The 20,815-nt window shown below is 63.5% G+C and overlaps 2 protein-coding genes across 3 annotated transcripts; one reads left to right on the forward strand and one right to left on the reverse strand.

Moving 5' to 3' along the window:
- Positions 1-1,409: 1,409 nt before the first annotated feature.
- Positions 1,410-12,180, reverse strand: HDGFL2 (HDGF like 2). Of its 2 annotated transcripts, none has more exons than XM_035567792.2 (16): positions 12,020-12,180; positions 9,607-9,683; positions 9,385-9,523; positions 7,384-7,563; positions 6,865-6,981; positions 6,631-6,702; positions 6,199-6,346; positions 5,925-6,000; positions 5,549-5,834; positions 4,746-4,840; positions 4,115-4,185; positions 3,668-3,738; positions 3,143-3,244; positions 2,833-3,046; positions 2,006-2,135; positions 1,410-1,784 (listed from the first exon to the last, which is right to left on the reverse strand). In XM_035567792.2, the coding sequence occupies exons 1-16, from the start codon at positions 12,089-12,091 to the stop codon at positions 1,706-1,708; spliced, it is 1,929 nt and encodes a 642-aa protein (XP_035423685.1). In that variant the 5' UTR covers positions 12,092-12,180; the 3' UTR covers positions 1,410-1,705. The 2 variants fall into 2 exon arrangements, with proteins under 2 accessions (XP_035423685.1, XP_035423686.1); XM_035567793.2 differs by having other exon boundaries at positions 4,746-4,834; positions 12,020-12,163.
- Positions 12,181-15,293: 3,113 nt separating this feature from the next.
- Positions 15,294-20,591, forward strand: UBXN6 (UBX domain protein 6). Its single transcript, XM_035567745.2, has 11 exons — positions 15,294-15,475; positions 15,681-15,835; positions 16,599-16,660; positions 16,803-16,934; positions 17,204-17,301; positions 17,788-17,863; positions 17,949-18,033; positions 18,269-18,488; positions 18,601-18,731; positions 19,327-19,472; positions 19,972-20,591. Exons 1-11 carry the CDS (start codon positions 15,393-15,395, stop codon positions 20,098-20,100), a joined length of 1,317 nt encoding a protein of 438 aa, XP_035423638.1. The 5' UTR covers positions 15,294-15,392; the 3' UTR covers positions 20,101-20,591.
- The last annotated feature ends 224 nt before the right edge of the window (positions 20,592-20,815 follow it).

The following is a 20,815-nucleotide window of genomic DNA, read 5'->3' on the forward strand; positions in this document are numbered from 1 at the left end:
TGCGGGGGAGCACACAGCCTCACGCACTGGCCCGCCGGACCACAAATGTGAATAGCCCCCGCCTGAAACCCTCCCCCCCCCCGCCCAAAAAAAAAAAACCCCTCCGTGTCCTCCATCAACACGGCTCTGCTCACAGCCACGCTCGTGCCGCACGTCACTGCGGCGTTCCCCAGGAAGGCGCCGTGGCTCCTGCTCTCATCCAGGGCCTGCGGCTCGCCACGGCTCTGAGGTGGCGCGGGCCGGGGAGCGCTTCGGGGCCATCGCTGCCCCGAGGTGCTGTCGGCATGGCTCGGAGCTGAAATCGGGCGGTGGGGGGGGGGCTTGTAGCTGGCTTTGTCACCCATCAGCTGGGCACAGCTGCAGGGTGATGCCCCCTCACACAAGCCCCTTGCTGGAGTGCTGTGTGGCTTGACGAGCCTGGCCTGGGGCATGGTGGCATGTCCCTGTCCCCCTTTCCTGGCCATCAGGGGCCTAAGGACGGGGCTGAATCAGCCTCGCATCGGGCAGCAGTGCCCATCCTGACTCGCCCCATCCCGCCTCCCTCCGCCTCTCGCTTCCCAAAAATTGGGCAAGAGGGACACGAGGTTGTTTGGGTTTTATTTGGGTTCTGTTTATGAAGGGTTGGAGCATGAAATCAAGCCTGGAAAATAACACAGGCTCCCCAGGGCAGAGTTACAGCAACAGCAGCCTCCGAGCAGGAGCGGGACAAACGACCCTGTGTCAGCACCACCCCGGGTGCCCGATCCTTGGCACAAAGAGGACACGAGGACGCAGCGTCTGGTTGAGCTGGGAACTTCTTTATTTTACATATACAAAAGCTTCAGATCCTTGCAAAAGAGCGGAGAGACAGACAGACAAACGAGATGCTGCCCAGCACAAGGCAGGATGCTGCCCCGGTTGAGTCCCCCAGCTCAGAGAGGAGAAAATACACAATTTCACTTTGTTTTTCCCCAAAGGCTGGTGCCCGGCCCTGCAGCCTCTGCAGGAGCAGAGGGACCAGGCTCCAGCAGCTGCACCCAGCTGGGAGAACGTCACGGTAGGGAAAGGGGCTCCGAGCAGCAGGGAGAGGGTCCCCGACTGCTGGGACAAGTGCCCGCGTCCTCTGCAGGGCCCAGCACGGCTGCTCCCAGCCTGGGCACAGGAAAATCAAGAAGAAAGGAGCCTGGAGCAACAGGGTCAGCGCTGGGAGCGCAGCCAGGCCCTGCCGTCACTCCTCGGGGGCCCAGCTGCCCCCCGACAGGGACAGGGCCACCCGTGGGTGCCCGGCCTGGCTCCTGGCCCGAGGGAACAGGGGCCCCCAGCAGCTTTTTGCAGTCACTGCCCCGGGAAGGGGGCAAAGGGAAGAGGGATGCTCCTGCCCTCCCCTAGTCACAGTCAGCGATGCCTCAAGAAATAGACACTAGGGCTCCTTGTGTTTTTCATTAAAAAACCCTTTATATTCATTTCATGTCGGTTGAAATCACAAGAAATTAGGTGGAGGTGGGGGAAAAAAAAAAAAAAGAGGGGACAAATACAGACAAACAGCACAGTCTCCCCCCTGTGTTCGGTGCTTTCACAGGGTCAGGGGCACAGGACAAGACCTAGGACATCAGCTACTGTGTGACTTAGTGAAGTAACTCAAAGATGGGCGAGGCGGAGGCCGGTCTCCCTTCACGTCAGGCAGCGCAGCCCCCTCTGCATCCTCCTTCAGGCAGGACCCGCTTCCTCAGCTCTCCTCCGCGTCGTCCACAGACTCTGACTCCCCGCGAGCCCTCTCGCGCTCGGCCTTGGGATAGTTCTGCACGCTGCGGGCAGAGCACAGGCACCTCAGCAAGAGCCTCCCCTGCCAGTCTGCCTTCCCCTGCCCCTAGCATCCCCCCCGCCCCAGGCTCAGACTCTTCCCCAAGCCAGAAGCCCTACAAGCTCTGAGATCCCCCAAAAGCGGTGAGCAAGAGCCCAGCTTGCTGAGGAGCTGAGGGTGGACGCGTGGCAGGTGCTGAGGAGCTGCCAAGCCCCCCGTGCTCACTTGTTGTGGGCCTCCTCGGCAGATGCCTCCAGCTCGCCGGCTCCCGGCCCTTGGCTTTTGTCTCGCTCCTTCTCCTCTGTGCCCTCCGCTTTTTGGGATAGGGATTCACCGTTCACAGGACCTGACAGGTCTGCAGGGAAGAGACAGGCTCAGATACCCGGGCACCGCGGTGGCTGAAGCCTCATTCACCCCAGCCCAGGTGGTGCTGGGCACCGCGAGGACCCACGGCCACAGCAAGGCGGGCTGTCCCTTCACCCGGCAATGACAGCCACCAGAAGGGCCCCAAAGACTCCATTCCCCGTGCCCAGAGGCTGACATCAGAGTGGATTTTCCCCACCAGCTCCTCCAGGAAGGCTCTTGCGGCATTACCGGGCTGTCCCCAGGCAGGGACCCCGCCGGGCACACGGCCACGAGGCGATGGAAGATCCCAGTCACCGGCTGCCTGCGCAAGAGCCTGAGCCAGCGGCCAAGGGCGGCTCCACATTCCTCCATCCCCCTGGTGCCCGGGACCAGCGCTCTAACTGGCAGCAAGGAGCTGGCCTGGCCCAAAAGCTGCCCCGCAGACACCCCAAGTCAGGGCGTGGGCGCCGAGGTTGCCCTCTGCTCTCACTGCCGCGAGCGTTTGATGCTCAGCCCACAGAGCCCCACCTAACCACGCAGTCCCCAACCTCAGACATGCTCCGGGGGGGAAGCTGGGGGTGAAGTTGCCCCTTCTCCAGGCAGCCCCACGGCCTCTGCCACGAGCTGGACCCAGGGCCAGGTGCCCTGAGGCTGCTACACGCCCGGACAGAGCAGGGAACTGCCCTGAGACGGGCAGGGTGCGTTACCGGCGTTTGTCTCCTCTTCCCCCTTCTCATTCCGCGTCTCCCCTCCCGCCAGCTTCTCCTGGCTCTTGTCCACATCCCCCTTGTCCTTCTCCGGACCGGCTTTGTTGGCTTTCTGGATTGCCTCCATCTTTGGTCCCAGGACACGCGACTTCAACCGGGTGTAAACTTCGGCGGCTTTCTCCATCACTTCTTTGTTTGCTTTATAGCGACGGATCTGCAGCAGCAACAGGGAGGAGGAGGTGCTGACACCCTTCGTGGCGGCCCAAGCAGGCTCACCTAGTGATCACCTGGCCATCAGCCCCCCTCGTACCTTTTTCAGAGTAGCCACCACGTCCGTGTGCTTCTGGAGGATGTGTGAGGTGACCTGGAGCGTGCCCAGCTCCTCCAGCGCGTTCAGGCACCGCTTGATGTCCTGTAAGGATGGCACCGAGGTTAGAAACCGGCTGAAAGTCCCTCCGTGGGTTACATCTGGCCCTGCACGAGCAGCAGGGGAAAAACGGAGGGACTCTGTCTGCCAACCGCCTCGGGGCAGGGGGGGGTTGGCAAAGCTCTGGATCCTGTCTCAAGGCAGAAACCCAGCCGTGAGGGCAGCGCTGCAGCTCACCAGCCCCAGCTCAGGTGAGAGGACGCCCACACCCCAGGCCACGGGGACAGGAACGGGTGGCAAAGGAGAAGGGCAGAACCTCCTCTGCCAGCTCCCAGTGGGTACCTGGGTACTGCTGTGAGCACGGCCTCCTCACAGCACCCAGCTTCCAGACCAGCACGACCAGCCTCAGTCAGCTGGGCAAGGTCCACGTGGTGGCTGAAGACACAGCCGGGGACCTCAGGCACTCACCGGGTTGTCCACCTTCAGGGCAAACTTGATCTCGCTGTGAAGTTTCTGAAGTTTCTCTTCCACGGTGGGCTCTGGAGCAGCGAGAGAGACAGGCCGAGGCATCAGGTGGGGAGCACACAACGGCCTGGAGCCCAGAACCTCTCCCCAAAAAGGGGTTTGGTTCCTTCTCGTGTCTCCGCGGCTGAAAGCAGCCCCAGGGGCCGCTCTGAAGAGGACAGGCTGGGGTGTGCCCCAACGGGAAGGGAATGCCTGCAGGGAAGCCGTCTCTACACACCCTGTAAATGCTTTCCAACACGGTGCAGGGATCACAGCAGCACTGGCAGGGCCCAACCAAAAGTGATCCCTGCTGGAAAGGTCCTTCCCCTTCCCCAGGATGGGGGAACCAGCCCTGGCTCCCTTCTCTCTCTGTCCTCCTGTGACCTGCCTTAGAAGCACCCGCTCTCTCACCCTTTTTCTTCTCCATCCTCCTTTCGGGGATCAGCTCAGACTTCTTGCGGCCTCGTTCCACTTTCAGAGGTCTGCGGGAGGAAAAGGAACGAGGTGAAATCATTCAGGGGATGCCTGCAGGTAAAACCACGTGCGTGTTGCTGGGCTAGCAAGAGAGGTGACAGCACGTACCAGCGCGTCCCCCACTGCCCAGCAGCGCCAGGCAGGCGGCAGAGCCCCGCCGCGCTCCACCCACGCTCGCACACGCAGCTCCCACACGCACATCTCCCAGCCCGCACGGCTGGGAGCTCTGAGACAGCAGCTCCCCCATGCCCCAGGTCCCCGGGACTGCAGAAAGGCAGAGCCCAAAGCAAAGGCGGCCCGGGATACCCCACGGATCTCGCCCTGCGTGTCAGAAAGCAGCAGGGATGCTCAGCCTGGTGCCTCCCCCCCGGCCCCAGACACCCCCGTCAGCCCCTTCAGCTCTAGAAAGGAGAGGAGGAAAGCCCTCCGGGGGTGCTGCTGGCACAGCCAGCCCCACCAGGACCCCATCCCCACCCCACAGGTCCGCAGCAGGGCTGGGGCAGCAGCCGAGGACCAGCCCTGTCCCCAGAGGAGCACAGCGCCGTGCGCAGGGAGGGGAGATGCTGACTTGTTCCGCGGTTTCTCCTCCGCTCGGCCCCTCTTCTCCTTCTGATTCGGTTTCCTTGACAACTCCGAGGGCTGCTTCTTCGCCGGCTTCTTTACCTTCGAGGAGAGAACAATGCAGGCGAGAGCAGCTTGCGGCAGAGCCCACCCCGCTGCGGGAGGGAGGGAGGCAGCGCCACGGCCTGCTCCCGTCCTCTCGGCCCCATCTGGGCACGATCCAGCAGGGCCAGCACCCACACCAGCACCGCTGCAAGGCCGCTGCGAGCAGCGCCGCTGCTCTGGGCGCAGGGCTGTCCCAGCACGAGGTAAAAAAGGAGCTGGGTTACAGCACGGGGGTGCGCTGCCCCGAGAGCCCACCCAGCCCGCGATGCCCACGCTTCCCTGCAGAGCTCAGCTCTTCGTGCTGCTCTCCTGGCCCCGCTCTGTGCAGAGAGGCAGGCAGCAGGCTGAAAGGGAGACCCTGCCCCTGGCCACGAGGCAGCACGGCTGCCACGAGCCCTCTGCAGCCTTCCTCAGTGCTGCAGCCGAGCCCTGCTGACCCTTCCCCCGGCTCCGCAGAGGACAGCAGAGCAAATACCGTGACTGTGGGGAGAGAGAGCATCGCAGGGATGCGAACTGGATGGGGCCTCTCGGGCCAAGGGTACGGCTCCCCTAGGCACGCCACCCTTCCCTGTGCTCCCCAGGGTAAAAGAAGACGAGGACAGCAGGTCACTGCCGCTCCTGGAGGCCCCCGCTGACGTGGCAGGGAGAGGACAGGCTGCTGTTGCCCGCCACCAGCCCCCCGCACCCTCACAGCGCCGCTCTCACCTCCTTCTCCACCTCCAGATCGGAGTCTGAGGAGGACGGAGCCTTGGCCCGGCCTTTCCGGCCCTTTTTGGCTACTTCGTCATCCGCGCTGCTGTCGCTGTCCGAGTGCGCCTCCTCGCCCTTCTCTGCTTTCTCCTTCCTCTTCTCCTTCTCCTCCTTCTCCTGCTCCCGCAGCCGACGGATCTCCTCCTCCTGCTCCCTCTTCCTCTTCTCTTCCAGCTCCCGCCGCCGCTCTTCGTCCCGTCTCTTCCACTCGCTGATGCGGTCCACGTCGCTGTCGCTGTCGCTGCCGAGGACAGGGCACGCTTGGACCCCCCGCGTGGGAGGGGAGGCCGGCGACCCCATCACCCAGCAGGGGACGGCGCCCCAGTCTCACCTGTCACTGCTGGAGCTGGTCGGGACACGCTCGGGCTTCGGTTTCCTGCCACGGGGCTTGGGAGGCGGCTTCTCAGCTGCAAGGCAACGGGAGGACGGTCAGCAGGAGCCCTGGCGGGCTCTTGTGCGGAAACAGCTGGACACCGTTCACAACAGAAGCGGACAGCAGAGCTCCAGGAGCACCAGTTTCACGCGCTCTCCAGCCTCCCAAGGGAGCCGGCAGCGGCCCGGTTGTGGCAGACGAAGTCTCCTTGGTGTTACCTGGCGTCTCCTACCTGGCTTCCTGCCCCGCTGAGGCTTTTTCACAGACACGTCGGAGTCCGAATCGGAGTTGGAGTCCGACTTGGTCATGTCCACGGTTGCGTTTCCCATTTCCGAGTCCGAGTCCACTTTGGAATCCGAATCGGAGCCAGACTCCACTTTCTGCGGGCACAAAGCGGGGTTGGATGTGGGGAACAGAAGCAGCTGCTGCCCCCAGCACAGCGGCACGGCGCCCAGCCACGTCACCGACACACAAGCAAGGTCTCTTCCAGCTCTGGACCCCCACCAGCCCGCAGCAGAGCCCACCCTGACCCAGCCTCCCTGCCCGCGGGGAAGCCACCCCCTCCTCCAGGGGCTGCCAGAAGCCAGGTCCCTCGCCCCCAGGGGAGACCAGAGGAGCCTGAAGCAGCAACCCACGGGCCAAGCCGCTCCGGGGGGACTTTTACCTTCTTCTTCCTGCCCCCTGCAGGCATCCTCCGGGGAGCCCTGGCCACTGGCTTCTTCTCGGGAGTGAAATCCTGGAGGAAAACACAGATATTAAACGGGGAACAGTCTCACGGTGGTGAAGCCAGCCCGTTCCCCCGGGCTCAGTGCCACTGCCCCCCCAGATGGCGACGCTCTTCCCGCGGCCTGCGCCACCCTGCCAGCCTCCACGCGAGCGCAGCCCCGAACCTCCTCACCTGGTCGCTGTTTTTTTCCGACTCAGAGGACGTTTCTGAGTTCTCCTCTTCTGTCAGGGAGGGACTGCCCTGATCCAGGTCGCTGGAAGACTTCCGAGGCCGTTTTGCCACCGGCATCTGACGTCCAAGAAGCGACACAGTGAGGGAAGCCCACGCCCTCTCCACCCACAGCGGAAAGCAAACCCTGGCTAAGAAGGGGATGCGCAACTCTCCCCCATCGCCCCCCCCAGAACAGCCACACGCGCTCAGAAGAGACGTGCAGCTCCGGGCTCTCTGCAAGCCGCCCCAGGACGTGGCTGTCCCAGCACCTCAGAGACAAAGTGAGACCCCTAACACGCGCTAACCCACTTTCCCCCTGGAGCATCTGGAGGGAGGCGGTTTCTTCCTCCCTCCACGCGTTCGAGGTGCTGCATTTCTTTTGGAGGAAGGGGGCGGCTCGGTGGGGGGCCCGCCAACCACGTCCCAGCCTCCTCCAGACCAGGACAGCCTCCCGGCCCCGCTGCCTCAGCCCACACTCACTTTCATCGCCAACGATTTTCGCTTGAGCCCGCTGTGGTCGCTGCCTCGATCCGAGTCCTCGTCGCTTTCCATTTTCTCTGCGGTGACCGCAGCCATGGCGGGGTCGTCCTCGTCGTCCCCTGCGTCGCTTCCCCCCATGGGGTCGTTCTCGGGAACGTCGCTGTCAGAGGAGCTCGCGGGCTAAAGACAGCGGAGACGACAACTGTTATTGCCCCGAGAGGCCTGCGGCAGGCTGGAGAGAAGGGGCACGGAAGGGCGACAAGCAACGGAGAGCAGCACTGAGCAGAGGAGCACGCGCGCAGAGCAGCACAGGGCACAGTCCCCTCCTGGCAAGGCCCCCGAGAGGAGCCAGCACCCTTCAGCGATGCTCTCGGGCGGAGAGACAGCGTTACCGGCCCTTCAAGGAGGGCGCTCGGTCGACCCGCTCCTAATTCCCCTGCACCCCCTTCCCGAGGCCTCCTCCGCACCACCCCGAGACCACCACAAACACCTTCCCGCGGGTCCCCAGCTCAGCCTGCACCTACCGCTCCCTCGCTCCCCTCCCCAGCAGCCTCACGCCCTGCCGCAGAGCCTCGCAGAAGCCTGGGCTGGACGGCCCCTGACGGGTGAGCGCATCCCAGCTTTCCTCTGCCCTGACGGCGGCTTGGTTCGGCCTCTCCTCCCGGGCTGCCGGCCCTCGATTCGAGCCAGAACTCTTCCTTCTCACGCGCCTTCCCCGTCGGAACGGCCTGCGTGGCGGCCACTGCTCTGGCCCGGCTGGGATCTCTTCCGTCCCGCTCCATCGCTCCACGCAGGCGAGGTCTCCTGGCTTCTCATCAGCCCATCGCGAGGTTCCTCACGCGAGCACCTGAGCTCCTGTCTTCTGCGTTTCGTTCTCTTCACGCGTAGCAGGAGCAGCCGTCCCTACTGCGGGGACTCTTCCAGCACTGGAGCCTTCCTGCCGGAAAGACTCTCCTCATTTTGACTTCTCCTGGCACCTCGTGTCACTCAGCTCTCAAAATCAAGCCTCTCCTTCAACCTCTTCTGCTCCTCCAGACGCATCGGCCACCGGCTGCCAGTCGGCGTCAGCGAACCCGCAGCCTCGCCGGGATCTTTGGCGTAGCCTCAGGCGCTCTCCCAGTCCCAGCAAGGCCCGCGGGAACGGGTTTCTTAACCCCGCCGGGAGTCCGTGGTGGTGCTGAGCAGTCCCTGGACAACGTGGGTGCCGCCTCCCTCACCACCACCAGCCTCCCGCCCACCGCTACGTACAGGCGAAGTCGCTCTCCAGGTTTTCGGGCACCTCGGCGGGCTCGGGTGCGACCATCTGCCACAGCTACTCAAACCACAACCTCTCTCCTGCGCTGGCAGCAGCACACCTGAGCCTGCCTACCTCCAGAGCAGCTGGTCTTCGTAGCTCACCTTAAAAACCTTCCTCTGCCTCTTCAGCCCAACTGCCTATGAAGCTGCTTTGGCCGCCTTCTCTGGAGATCGCTATACAATAAATTGCATCACACAGTTACGGTCACGAAACGCCCCTCACACACGCCAACGCCTGGCAGCAAAGAGCTGCCTCCCAGCCAGCCCTGACACCCGCTGCAGGGGCGATCGGTGGCTTTTGGCTCAGGACCTCAGAAACGGATGAAGAGAGGGACTGCCCCGCCGCCGCCTGCGCGCGGCTCCCCCGAGCCCGGGACCGGCAGGCCTCCGTTCTCGCTCCGACACGGAAATCCTCTGCGGGGCTGGGGGCAGGGCACGCCGAGCGCGCTCCCCGTTCCGCCTCGGAGATGGGACGGAGGCGCCTACCTCTCGGAGGGCGAGCGGGGCCGAGTCTTTCACCGAAAGGGAGAGGGCAGGAAAGGGAAGGCATTTCGACCCTGAGAAAGCTGCTGTGCGAGACGGAAGCGCGGAGACACCACAGCGGGGAGAAGCAGAGAGAGGAGAGCGGCTCGGAGGGAAGGAGAGCAGGAGGTGCTCGGAGCCCACGTCCTCGCTGCCCCCCCGCCACGCGAGGCCCCCACTCACCGGAGGGGCACTGTAACTGGCGTGAGGGTTGTTCTGGATTTCCCACAATCCCTCGTTGAAGCCTTTTCTCTTGTTTGTTTTCCCATATTTGTCCTTATACTTTTCATAGGGGAACAGGTCTTTGGGGCCCAAGAAGGCGCTGGAGAGAAACAAAGCAGAGGTGAGCCCAGAGCGGAGGCAGCGGGGGCACGGCCCAGAGCGGGGGGGCGAGGCAGCGCTTACGTCTCGTGAGTGCCGAAGAAGAAGATGGGGTACTTGTTCGGCGGGGGTTTCACGGCGCCGTCCGCGATGTCATCGATCTGAAAGGAAACCCAAAGCAGGAGGTGGTCAGAGAGAGCGGCTTGAGCGCGTCCTCTGCGAGGCGGCCGTTAGCCCTGGCTAGCGGCGTCGGGACTCCGGCACGCACACACGACTTGGAGGCGAGCGCGGCAACAAAGCACCCGGACGGGGAACTTGGCTCCGCGCAGCGTCCGAATGCGGCGGGGACGGCCGGGCGGGATCGCTAGGAGAGCAACGGAAGGGATCCGGCGCGGACGCTCCACGCCTAGAGCCGGGCGCCAGGGCCGCGGCGCGGGGCCCCCCGAGGGAATCCCCTCCAGCGGGCGGCCCGGGGGTCCTTCCTGGCTGGAGGCGGGCCGCAGGAAAAGGCCAGCTGCCGGCGGGACGCGCGGGCCCCCCCCGCGTCTTCTTCCCACGCGCCGCGCCGGCTCCGGCGCCCTTCGGTCCGCTCCGCGTGGTCCGGGGCAGCGGCGGGAGGCTCGGGGTGCGCAGCAGGGGCTGCCCCCCGCGTGCCGGGGAAGTCTTCGGGAGGAGCCTCCCCAAAAAGGAGCGAGCTAAGAGCAGGAGAGAGGCCGCGGAAGCCGGACAACGCGAGCGCCCTCCTGGAAGGGCTGAATCCTTGCGGTGCTGGGGACCCCCCCCCCCCCCGGCGCCAGGCCGGCCACGACGGCACCCCGGGTCTCCCGGCCTGGTGCGGCCAAGCGGCGGCGGCTCCAGCGCCCGGCGCCTCCCCGGCCCCGATCCCGCGGGGCGGACGACCCCGCCTGGCCCCCGGCCGCCCACCGGGAGCCCCCGACCCGCCTCGCGTTGCCCTCGCTGGCACGGCCGCCGCGCTGCGCCTCGCCCCGACCGCCCCGTCCGCAGCTCCTCCGGTGCCGCCGCGCAGCGCTGCCCACCGGGACGCCTGCCCCCCACCCACCCCCCCCGGGTCCGCACCCCGCGGACGCCGCCGGCTCCCCCCGAGCCCGCACCTCGAGGGCTCGCGGCCCCGCTGCCCCGTCCCAAGGGCGCTGCCCCGCAACCGGCTCCGGCCCCGTTCCTCCTTCCGCTGCCCCCCGTTCACAACCGGGGGGTCCCAAAGGGCCGCCCCGCTCCTCGCTGGAGCCCCAGCCCCCGGCCCAGGCGACCCCACAGCGGTGCGGGACCCCCCCCCCCGTTACGGGCGGCACCACGGGACCCCGCTCCCGGTGCCAGCCCCTCAGCGCGGTGCCAGCACAGGTCCCGGTGTGGCACCCAGCCCCGGTTCTGCTCCGGGACCGGTCCCGCTGGGGACGGCAGCGGCGCGCAGCCCGCCCCGTAACAGCGCCGCGCGTCCCGGGAGCCAGCTCCCGCCCCGGGGCGGGTGTGGATGCAGGGACCCCGTTACCGTGGGGCGGCTCAGCACCGGCCCCGTAGCCGCGATGTGCTGGGGCGTGCTGCAACGGGGCTGCCTGGCCTGGAGGAAGGCCCAGAGCAGGTACCGGGACCGGATCCCCCGTCCCAGTGCGGGTGCCGGGACCAGAGCATCACCCCGGTGTGGGGCCGGTACTGGGTCCCCTGCCCCGGTGCAAGTCTGGTACCGGGCCCCATCCCGGTGCCAGCATCGGGACCCCCACCCCGGTGCGGGTGCCAGGACCACAGCCCCCAACCCGGTGCAGGTACCGGGACCAGAGCATCCCCCCGGTGTGGATCCGGTACCAGGTCCCTCTGCCCTGGTGCAAGTGCGGGTACCGGGCCCCATCCTGGTGCTGGTACCGGGTCCCCCAACCCGGTGCAAGTCCGGTACCGGGTCCCTCGCCCCGGTGCCTGTCCAGTACCGGACCCCATCCTGGTGCCAGTACCGGGACACCCACCCCAGTGCGGGTGCCGGGACCAGAGCATCATCCCGGTGCGGGTCCGGTACCGGGTCCCTCTGCCCCGGAGCAAGTGCAGGTACTGGGCTCCATCCCGGTGCTGGTACCGGTACCGGGTCCCCCGCCCCAGTGCAAGTCCGGTACTGGTCCCTCTGCCCTGGTGCAAGTCTGGTACCGGACCCCCTGCCCCGGTGCAAGTCTGGTACCGGGTCCCCCGTCCCGGTGCAAGTCCGGCACCGAGCCCCATCCCGGTGCTGCACCGGTACCGGATCCCTCGCCCCGGTGCCCGTCCGGTACCGGGCCCCATCCCGGTGCCAGTACCGGGACCCCCACCCCGGTGCAGGCCCAGGACCGGAGCCCCATCCCGGTTCCGTTACCAGCCCCCCCCCGCCCCAGTGCCGGTACCGGCCCCCATCCCGTTACCGTCCCCCCCCCCCTCCCATTCCCGCCAGGTGCGCGGCTCCGTCCCGGGCCCGCCTCCTTCCCTCCCGCTGTCCCCTAGCGGCGCGGCCCCTGGGGCTCACCCGGGCGGGCCAGTGCGGGTAGCCCTTCATCTTGGCGAAGACGAGGTCCCCGGGCTTGAAGCTGTGCGGCATGGCGGCCGCGGGGCGGGGCGCGGCGCGGCGGCGGCGGATGCCCAGGCCGCGGGCAGCACCGGGCAGCGGGGCGGAGACGGCCCGGCCCGGCCCGCAGGATGTCCCGCCCCTCGCGGAGCTCCAGCTGCCGTTGGTGGGAGGAGGTGCCGCTCAAACGTTTGGGCCAATGGGAGGGAGGAGAGGGCACGGCGGGAGGACGGGATTGGGCCGAGCCGCCAGAGGCGCCTCGGGGATGGGGAGCGGGGAGGGGGCGGGGCCAGGGGGCGGGAGAGAGGGGAGGGGGCGGGGGCAGGAGGGGGGGGGGACCCGCGGCAGGGCTGGGGGGGTCTCCGGGAGGGGTCCCGGGAGGGGGCCCGGGAGGGGGCCCGGGGGGGGTCCCGGGGGGGTCCAGGAGGGTCCGGGGGAGGTCCGGGGTAGTCCCGCGGGGGGGTCCCGGGGGGATCCGGGAGGGTCTCGGGGGGTCCTGGGAGGGTCTCGGGGGGGCCCGGAAGGGTCTCAGGGGTCTCGGGGGGGTCCAGGAGGGTCCGAGAGGGTCCTGGGGGAGTCCCGAACGGGTCCCGGGGTGGGTCCCTGGAGGGTCTCGTGGGTCCCAGAGGGTCCGGGGGGGTCCAGGAGGGTCTCGTGGAGGTCCGGGGGTGGGTCCAGGAGGGTCTCGGGGGTCCCGGAGGGTCCGGGGGGGTCCCGGGGGGTGTCCCGGGAGGGCCTCGAGGGGTCCCGGAGAGTCTGGGGCGGTCTAGGGGGGTCCGTGAGGGTCCGGGGGGTGGTCCTGAGAGGGTCCAGGAGGGTCCCAGGGGGATCCAGGAGGGTCCGAGAGGGTCCTGGGAGGGTCCGGGGGGGTCCCGGAGGGGTCCCGTGGCTTGTGGTGAGCTGTGGGGCAGGGGCCGGGGCTGGACAGACCAGGGTAAGGGCAGGGGGCCGCGGGGACACCAGGGGGGCACCAGCCCCTGGGGGTGTCAGGGGGTGGCGATGCCCCGTAGGGAGCCACCAGGCCCTGATGGGACTGAAATGAAACCGGGAGCCCCGGGGGGGGTCAGGCTGGGGAGCAGGGGCGAACCCAGCGGCTGCTTTTTTGGGGGTAAAAAGAGTAAAAAGCGGCCATCTGGCTGGGGGCAGGGGCGCAGTTCCAAGAGCCCGAGCCCCCCTGCAGGTGTCAGGGCTGGGGGCACTGGGGCAGGCTGTGCCCACCTGATAAAATCCCAGCAGCTTTCCAAAAAATCAGCAGGGACATCCCAGCGTAACCAGAAGCTGGCGGCAGCTGCAAGGGGCCCCCCCAAAACAGCAGAGCCAACGGGATTTCTGCCCGGGGCATGGTTTTGTGGGAAAGGGGTGGTTATAGGGGAAACGAGTGGTTATAGGAGAAAGGAATGGGAATTGTGCAGTGGAATTAGACCTGTTTACATGCCTTATTTATTTATTTATTAATTTTTTTTAACTTAAATCCTGCTAATCTGGAGCAAAATGATATAAAGAGTCAGTCTGGAAGTTCACTCTGGTTTAGCTCAATTTTTTAATCCCGTTTTATCTGCCGTTTCTGTGAAGTCACAGAAAAGCTCCCCCATCACTGCTCCGAAGGCACAAACGGCAATGAAACGGCAGCGAGTGGCCGGGTGCGAGGATGTGACGGCCTGAGGTGTTACCAAACAAACCCCACGTGTTGTAGAAATTATTTTTATAGCGGTCATACCTCTGGGAAGAGGCAAAGGGAGAACAAACGCGGGCCGGGCGCTCGCCGCATTGCCTGCAGCACCCGGGGCGTGCACGGCGGCTTTGCTGGTGAGGGGAAATTAGTCAGGGCTGGGTGGAAGGGAACCCACAGAGCCAGCTCCCGGGGCTCTGTGTTTCCCGAGGTGTCACCGTGAGGAGCTCCCGGGTCCCTGGGGATGTGTTGGGGACACGACGGAGCCGTTCCCGGACAGCCCCCGGAGGAGCCGAGCAGGAAAATGGCGCTGCTGTGACCCCGCTCTGTGTGGAAATAAACCTCGTGGAGCCAACCCTCGCCAAGCTGCCGGCCTTCTGTCTGCGGGGCCGCGTGTCCTCACACGATTTCCATCCCTTTGCTGGTTTTGAACCAACTTTAGGGGGTTTCACAGAAAAAAAAAAAACGTGTCTCCCAGCCATTTAACGCAGGCGTCTGGAGGACGGAGCTATGGAGCCGTGCTGGGTGCCCCCGGCCGCTCGGCCCAGCACGAGGCCTCCCTCGCTCCGAGCTGCCCACTGGAGGCACAGGGCCACATGTGAAGTTTTATTATAAAATAAAATTTTATTTTATTCATTTTTGTCTCAAGATTCACGTCTGGCAGCGGGGTGGAGGCAAGCGGCGGTGCGAGGCGTCCCTTGGTGCAAGCCACCGGCTAGAGGCGTGGAGCCACGTGTGGAGAAAACCCAAACTTTATTTTATTTCACCAAACTTTATTTTATTTATGTTATTATTATCGTATTTATCCACATCTGGGCCCTCTCGGATCGCCCGGCTGACAGGGGCACCTTGCCACTGTGGCACCCGCCTGCGTGGGGGAATTACGGCTGTGGTTTTAGGAAAGGATTAGGGGTTTTAGGATGGGTTTGGAGGTTTTTTGGGGGGTTAGGGGTTTTAGGACAGGTTTGGGGATTCGGTGGGGGTTGGGGGTTTTAGGAAGGGTTTTGGGGTTTTAGGACGGGTTTGGAGGTTTTTCTTGGCGGGGGGGATTGGGGGTTTTAGGAGGGGGTTGGATTTTTTTTTTGGGGGGGGGGTTAGGACGGGTTTGGAGTTTCTGGGGAGAAGTTGGGGGTTTTAAGATGGGTTTGGATTTTTTTAGGTCAGGTTTGGGGTTTTTGGGGGGGTTGGAGGTTTTAGGAAGGGTTTGGGATTTTAGGATAGATTTTTAGAGGTTTTGGGGGGGGTTAAGATGGGTTTGTTTTTATTTGGGGGGAGTTGGGGGTTTTAGGACGGGTTTGGGGGTTTTAGGATGGGTTTGGAGCTTTTTGGGGGGAGATTGGAGGTTTTAGGAAAGGTTTTTTTGGGGGGTGGGGGGATGGGAGTTTTAGGACGTGTTTGGGGGTTTTAGGGGTGCTTTGGGGGGCTGTGGGACACGGTGGTCTCGGTGGCTTTGGGGCCGATCGGGCAGCGGGGGGGGGGGGGGGCACCGGGACCTCCACGGCGCGGGGGGCGGGGCGGCGCTTGGAGGACCGCGCGCGTCGCCCATAGAGACGGCGGGCTAGAGCGGCGGCCCCGCCGCTTCCGGCGGAAGCGAGCGGAGCGGGGCGGAAGCGGGCGGGGTGGCGGCCGGTAGGGTCCCGGCTCGCCGCCGCCGGGCCCGGCGCCATGCGGAAATTCTTCCAGGAGATCAAGGCCGACCTCAAGTTCAAGAGCGCGGGGCCGGGCCAGAAACTGTCGGAACCGTCCCGGTAACTGGGCGCGGGGGCCGGGCCGGTACGGGCGGGGGGAGGCCGGGCCGGTACCGGGCACGGAGGGGGGCGGGGGAGGGGGCGGGGGAGGGGCCGCCGGGGCTCTCCGAGGGGCGTTGGAGGGGGGGGGGGGGGGGGGGGGGGAAGGCGAACGGGGCCCGGCGGTGCCCCGGAGCTCCCCCCGAGCGGCCCCGGCCTCCCGCAGCGCCCCCAAGGAGAAGCCGAAGGCGGAGGCGGCGCCGAGGCCCCGCCAGGGACCGACCGACGAGGCGCAGATGGCGGCGGCGGCGGCGCTGGCCCGCATGGAGCTGAAGGGCAAGGCCAAGCCGCCCTCGTCGCAGGAGGCCGTCAGGAACCAGGGTAGGGGGGCGCGGGGCGGCCCCGAGCCGGGGCCGGGCGGGCCGCGGGGCTGGGCGGGGGGGCTCGGAGCGGCTCGGGACAGCCCGGCCCCGGAGCCCCGGGGGTGGGGAAGGGAGGGGAGCGGCTGCCTTCCGGGGGGAGGCTGAGGGGGCTGGGGCTTGGAGAAGAGGAGACCGAGGGGTGACCTCACTGGCGTTTGTAAATACGGAAAGGGGGAGGGTCAGGACGGAGCCAGGCTCTTCTCGGTGACACCCAGTGACAGGACAAGGGGCGGTGGGCGCCAGCTGGAACGCAGGAGGTTCTGCTTAAATGTGAGACAAAACTTCTTCCCGGTGAGGGTGGCGGAGCGCTGGGACAGGCTGCCCAGGGAGGCTGTGGGGTCTCCTTCTCTGGAGATATTCAAGGCCCGTCTGGACGCCTCCCTGGGCAGCCTGCTCTGGGGAACTGCTTTGGCAGGGGGGTTGGAGCCGGTGAGCTCTGGAGGGCCCTGCCAACCCCTAACGTTTTGCGAGCTGAGCTCGGCCTCCTCCCTCGGTGTGGAGAGGGGTTCCCAGGCAGGCAGGGTTAGCTGGCCGGTGAAGCCGGCTCCTGGGGCTGATGACAAACCTCTCAGAAATGGGGTCACACACACCTGTGCGCTCCTGGGCCAGGAGCACAGCACCCACGGGAGCGTCAGCTTCCCCGGGGCAAAGCTGCAGAGCTCTCTGCTGAACCCCTCGGGGTCTGTGCCCCTGCCCCTGTAACTGGGATTTCTCTCTCCTAGTGAGAAAGGAGCTCCTGGCTGAGGCAGCTGCGAGTGAGAAAGGGGGCTCCGCTGACAAAGAGGTACGAGGCACGCCGCTGCTCCCAGACTGCGTGAAACTGCACGCTTTGGGAGCGCCGGTGTCCCCCTCCTGTGCAGATGGGCTGAAACAAAGTACAGAGCCCCCTTCCTCCCTTCAGATCCATCTCGTTCGGTCTCTTTCAGGACCTGGCGTTCCCAGCCACCGAAGCGGCAGTCAGACCGTCTGTTTCGGGCGTCTTCTTCACCTGTCCCTTGACTGGTGCGCTTGTAAGGAGAGACCAGAAGGAGAAGCACGTCCGAGAAGCCATCCAGCTGGTAAGCGCCGCGTCTGCTGGCTGCACGCCTTTCCCTCCTTCCCTTTGGAAGCCGTTCTGTGGCACGGATCTCCTCGAGCAGCGCAGCAGTGACCTCGAGCCCTCTGCCTTGTAAATCTCCGCCCTGTGCTGTCTCCCAGGAGGGCAGCTCCCTTCAGGTGCTGACTTAAAACGCCCGTGCCTTTGACTTGCTGCAAATTCCGAGGCGGGGAGCTCTGACCCACGCGTAGGTCAGCTCCCCCGTGACCAGCCTCTCTCCTCCTCCCGCAGTATTCTTCCACCGACCCCGTGGCCGCCTCCATCCTGGAGATTCACACCTTCAACAAGGACCGGGAGAAAGTCCGCCTGGGCGTGGAGACCATGGCCAAGTGAGCGGGGTGCTGGGTGCAGGCAGCTCGTGTCCCCTCGCCCCCCCCCCCCCCCCCCCCAGGAAGGTCAGCGGGCAGGTGCCCGGAGCACAGCAAGAAAATGCAGAGTCTGAAGAAAACCCAACCCAAACCCCTGACACGGCTGAGCTAGGTGGTGCTGTCAGGTGAAATCAGGTCAGCTTCTGCGCTGTTCCCAGGGGGCGCAGTAGTTCAGGAGGTTTGGGAGCTGCTGGCTGAGATCAGGCGCCCCCATCTACAGCCTGGCTGGGGCATAAACCACATTATTTTACTTTCTTTCCCTCCATTTCACTTTCTTTCATCTTTTTATTTCTTCATTTTCACTTTCTTTCGTCTTTTTGCTTTCTTTCAGCTCCTATCTGCGAGACAACGCTCTGAGCTGTCTCATGCAATGCGATCTTTACTCCTCGGGGTAGCGCGTCCTGAAGTGCCTGCTTCGATCCGTGAATTCCATTCCTCTTTCCGCAGGTACTTGGACAACATCTGCCTCCATCCAGAGGAGGAGAAGTACCGGAAAATCAAACTGCAGAACAAAGTGTTTCAGGTGAGACCGCGGCTCCTGCAGCTGCCCTGCCTAGGGAACTCCTGGCCTGGAGCAGACCGCATTTAATTCTTTCCTTTTCTTCCAGGAAAGGATAAACTGCCTGGAAGGGGTACACAGCTTTTTCCAGGCTGTTGGGTTTGAGACGAGAACGCTGCCTGTTCCGGGACAAGGCAAGAAATTTAAGTGTATTAAACTGGGGCGAGCAGTTGAGCAGTGGGACGCCCCCGCGGCAGCCAGTTCTGGCTGCTCCAAGAGCTCCACGCTCCCAGGCAGTCACGTTAACAGCCCCTCACCCCGTCTTCTCCCCGATAAGTCCAAACTATGTTTTCTGGAGATCCTTATCCTCGTTCCTTACGCTACTCAAGTGATGACCGGCAGATTCGAGTCCTGTGCTTTGGGTTGCAGAGAGCACAGAGGAGTACTACGTACTGAAGGAAGAGATGCTGACCCGGTTAGAAGACCTCAAGGACTACAAAGAGCAACTTTTAAGCTCGGAGCCAGTGCGGCCGCAGCTGGATCGCCAGCTCTGTGTCTTTAAACCCTCGCCTGAGGCTGCTTGGTTTGAGCTGCCAGATGACTTCTTCAACCTCACTGCAGAGGAGATAAAACGCGAGCAACGGCTCCGGTGAGTAGCCTTGAAGGGAGGGACCCAACTACCCAGGGGGCGTCCAGCGCCAACTGACGGCCTCACGCCTCTCCTTCGTGCTAAAACCCACTTTATATCTAAATGTCTAAAGGACAGAAGCGGTGGAGAAGGCTTCAATGCTGAGGACGCGAGCCATGCGAGAGAGAGAAGAACAAAGGGAAATGCGGAAGTACAACTACACCCTGCTGCGAGTCAGGTTTCCCGACGGATACATCCTCCAAGGTAAGAGACTTCTCGCCCTTTCTCTTGTAGCCTAAGAGCTTAAATCATAAGCGGGCTCGAGATGTGCGGACGCAGCTGATGGAGTAAAGCAGCAGAACCGGGGCGGGGTAGCGCTTCTGTGATGACTCTTACCAGCTCTGAGCCCTCCGCCTGCCCGGGGCTGGCGCCGTAAGCCAGGGCCGACAGAGGGAGGAATCTCGAGGCACTGTTGATTAAATGAGCTCTGCCCAGGCTGCTGCTAGCAAGCTGGACTTCTGAGATCAGTTTGTTAGAGTAACCAGCGTGGGGCTGCCTGCGTGGTGTCAGCCTGTACAACAGCATAAAGCCTCCTCACGTTTTGTAGCAGAACTCCAGAAATAAGTTCAGGCTTTCCTGGTTCTTTGTTACAGGCTGGCAGGGGTTTGCAACAATGGAAGGAACATTTTTCTTTGGGAATTCTGCTTTCATACTTCAGTTAAATGGGGCTGGTTTTATGCCACTGAAGCAGTTCATGGAGTTAGCAGTACCAGAGCCCCGTGAAACCTCCCACAAAAGGCTCCATTTGGTAAATGCCAGAGCCTCTTTCAATATCTCACACCTCATTTTCTCATGGCAGGGACTTTTTATGCAAGAGAACCCGTATCTGTGCTCTACAGCTTTGTGAGAGAAGCCCTCAGAGATGACTGGCTGCCCTTTGAGCTCCTGGGACCCGGAGGGCTCAAAGTGACTGACGAGAACTTGGCCTTCAATGAGTGTGGGCTGGTGAGTAAGAGCCAGCACCTTGCACGGGTGTCTTCATGTGAGGACAGAACCCGCCTTGTCAGGGTCAGCTGCTGCTCATAATTTAGGATTTGTCTTACGCTTTCAGGACAGTTGTGCTCTGGCCCTTTCTTCCTAAGCTCAAGCAAATTACATGAAGACTTCTGGCTCAAGGCTAGGAGGCTGATGTAGAAGGAATTTTAGGGACCAAACTCTTTGTAGGAAGTGCAGGCTGCAGTAATTGCTAGCAGGTAGATCAGTTAAGCATCCACACTGGCAAAAGATGGCAGAAATTATGAGCCCAGTACAGCTCTAGCCTAAAGCTTCCACCAGCAAGCCCAAAGCAGTGTCCCCTGTGGAGCTTCCTGCAGAAATCCCTACTCATCCTTTTTGGTTAAAGTGCTCATGCTATTTTTTTTCCAGCTCTGTGAACACGCACAGCATGTTAGGAGGCGGTTAAAGCGTAGCCTGGTGCTTGGTGACGCTGGCTTCTCTGTTCCAGGTGCCCTCAGCCCTCCTGACCCTTGCCTGGGACGCAGCGGTCATGTCAGACATCCAGGCATCAGGACAAGAGCAGCCAGCGAGCTCCCTGAAACCAGAACTTCTCTCTAGGGTCCAGACACTGTCTTGAAATAAAGGGGAATGGATTCAGTGACAGTGGTTTTAGCCTGTTCCCTTCTGTTTCCGTACAGACTGGGGGAGCTTCCAGCTGTGCGACCTCAGAACTGACTGGGGTTGCAGAGTGGGAGGCTAGAGATTGAGCCAGTGTACCCCAACCTCGCCGTCACTTTCCCAGCTCAGTAACCAAACACTACGGCAGTCGTGCCCAGTAAAACACTTCCAGGACTGCTCTTAGGGGCTTTAGAGACCAAATTCCAGCAGTGACTGCTCAAGGTGTTTCCGAGATGATGAAGTACCGCTTCCCTCCCTTGGCAGAGGGACGAGGTGTGGATACAAGGCTGGATTGCAACCGAGCGAGCCTGGCTATGGGCCTGGGCTTAGAATTCAGCTTTTCCTTTTGCTTCTGTGTGCACTGTAACTCCTATTGGAGAGAGTATATTTAGATAAAATTGTTTAGCCTAATTAAATGGGACATTTAAAGACTCGGCTTTGTTCAAAGTCCTTTGAACTGCACTGCTCTTACACATTTGAATTTCAGATGTGATCATCGCATCACGTGCTGTGGCGTCACACCTCTCTCTCACCTTCTTGCTTCAGGGCACCTGCAGACAAAGCAAGGGACAGCCCGGGAGGCTAAAACATCAGGAGCTATTTATGCTGCATCGTCCCACTGAACCTCAAACTACAGCTGCTATTTAGGGAACTCATTCGTCAACTCACAAGCC

Source organism: Cygnus atratus, chromosome 26 (genome assembly GCF_013377495.2).
Source record: "Cygnus atratus isolate AKBS03 ecotype Queensland, Australia chromosome 26, CAtr_DNAZoo_HiC_assembly, whole genome shotgun sequence".
NCBI classification, from domain to species: domain Eukaryota; kingdom Metazoa; phylum Chordata; class Aves; order Anseriformes; family Anatidae; genus Cygnus; species Cygnus atratus.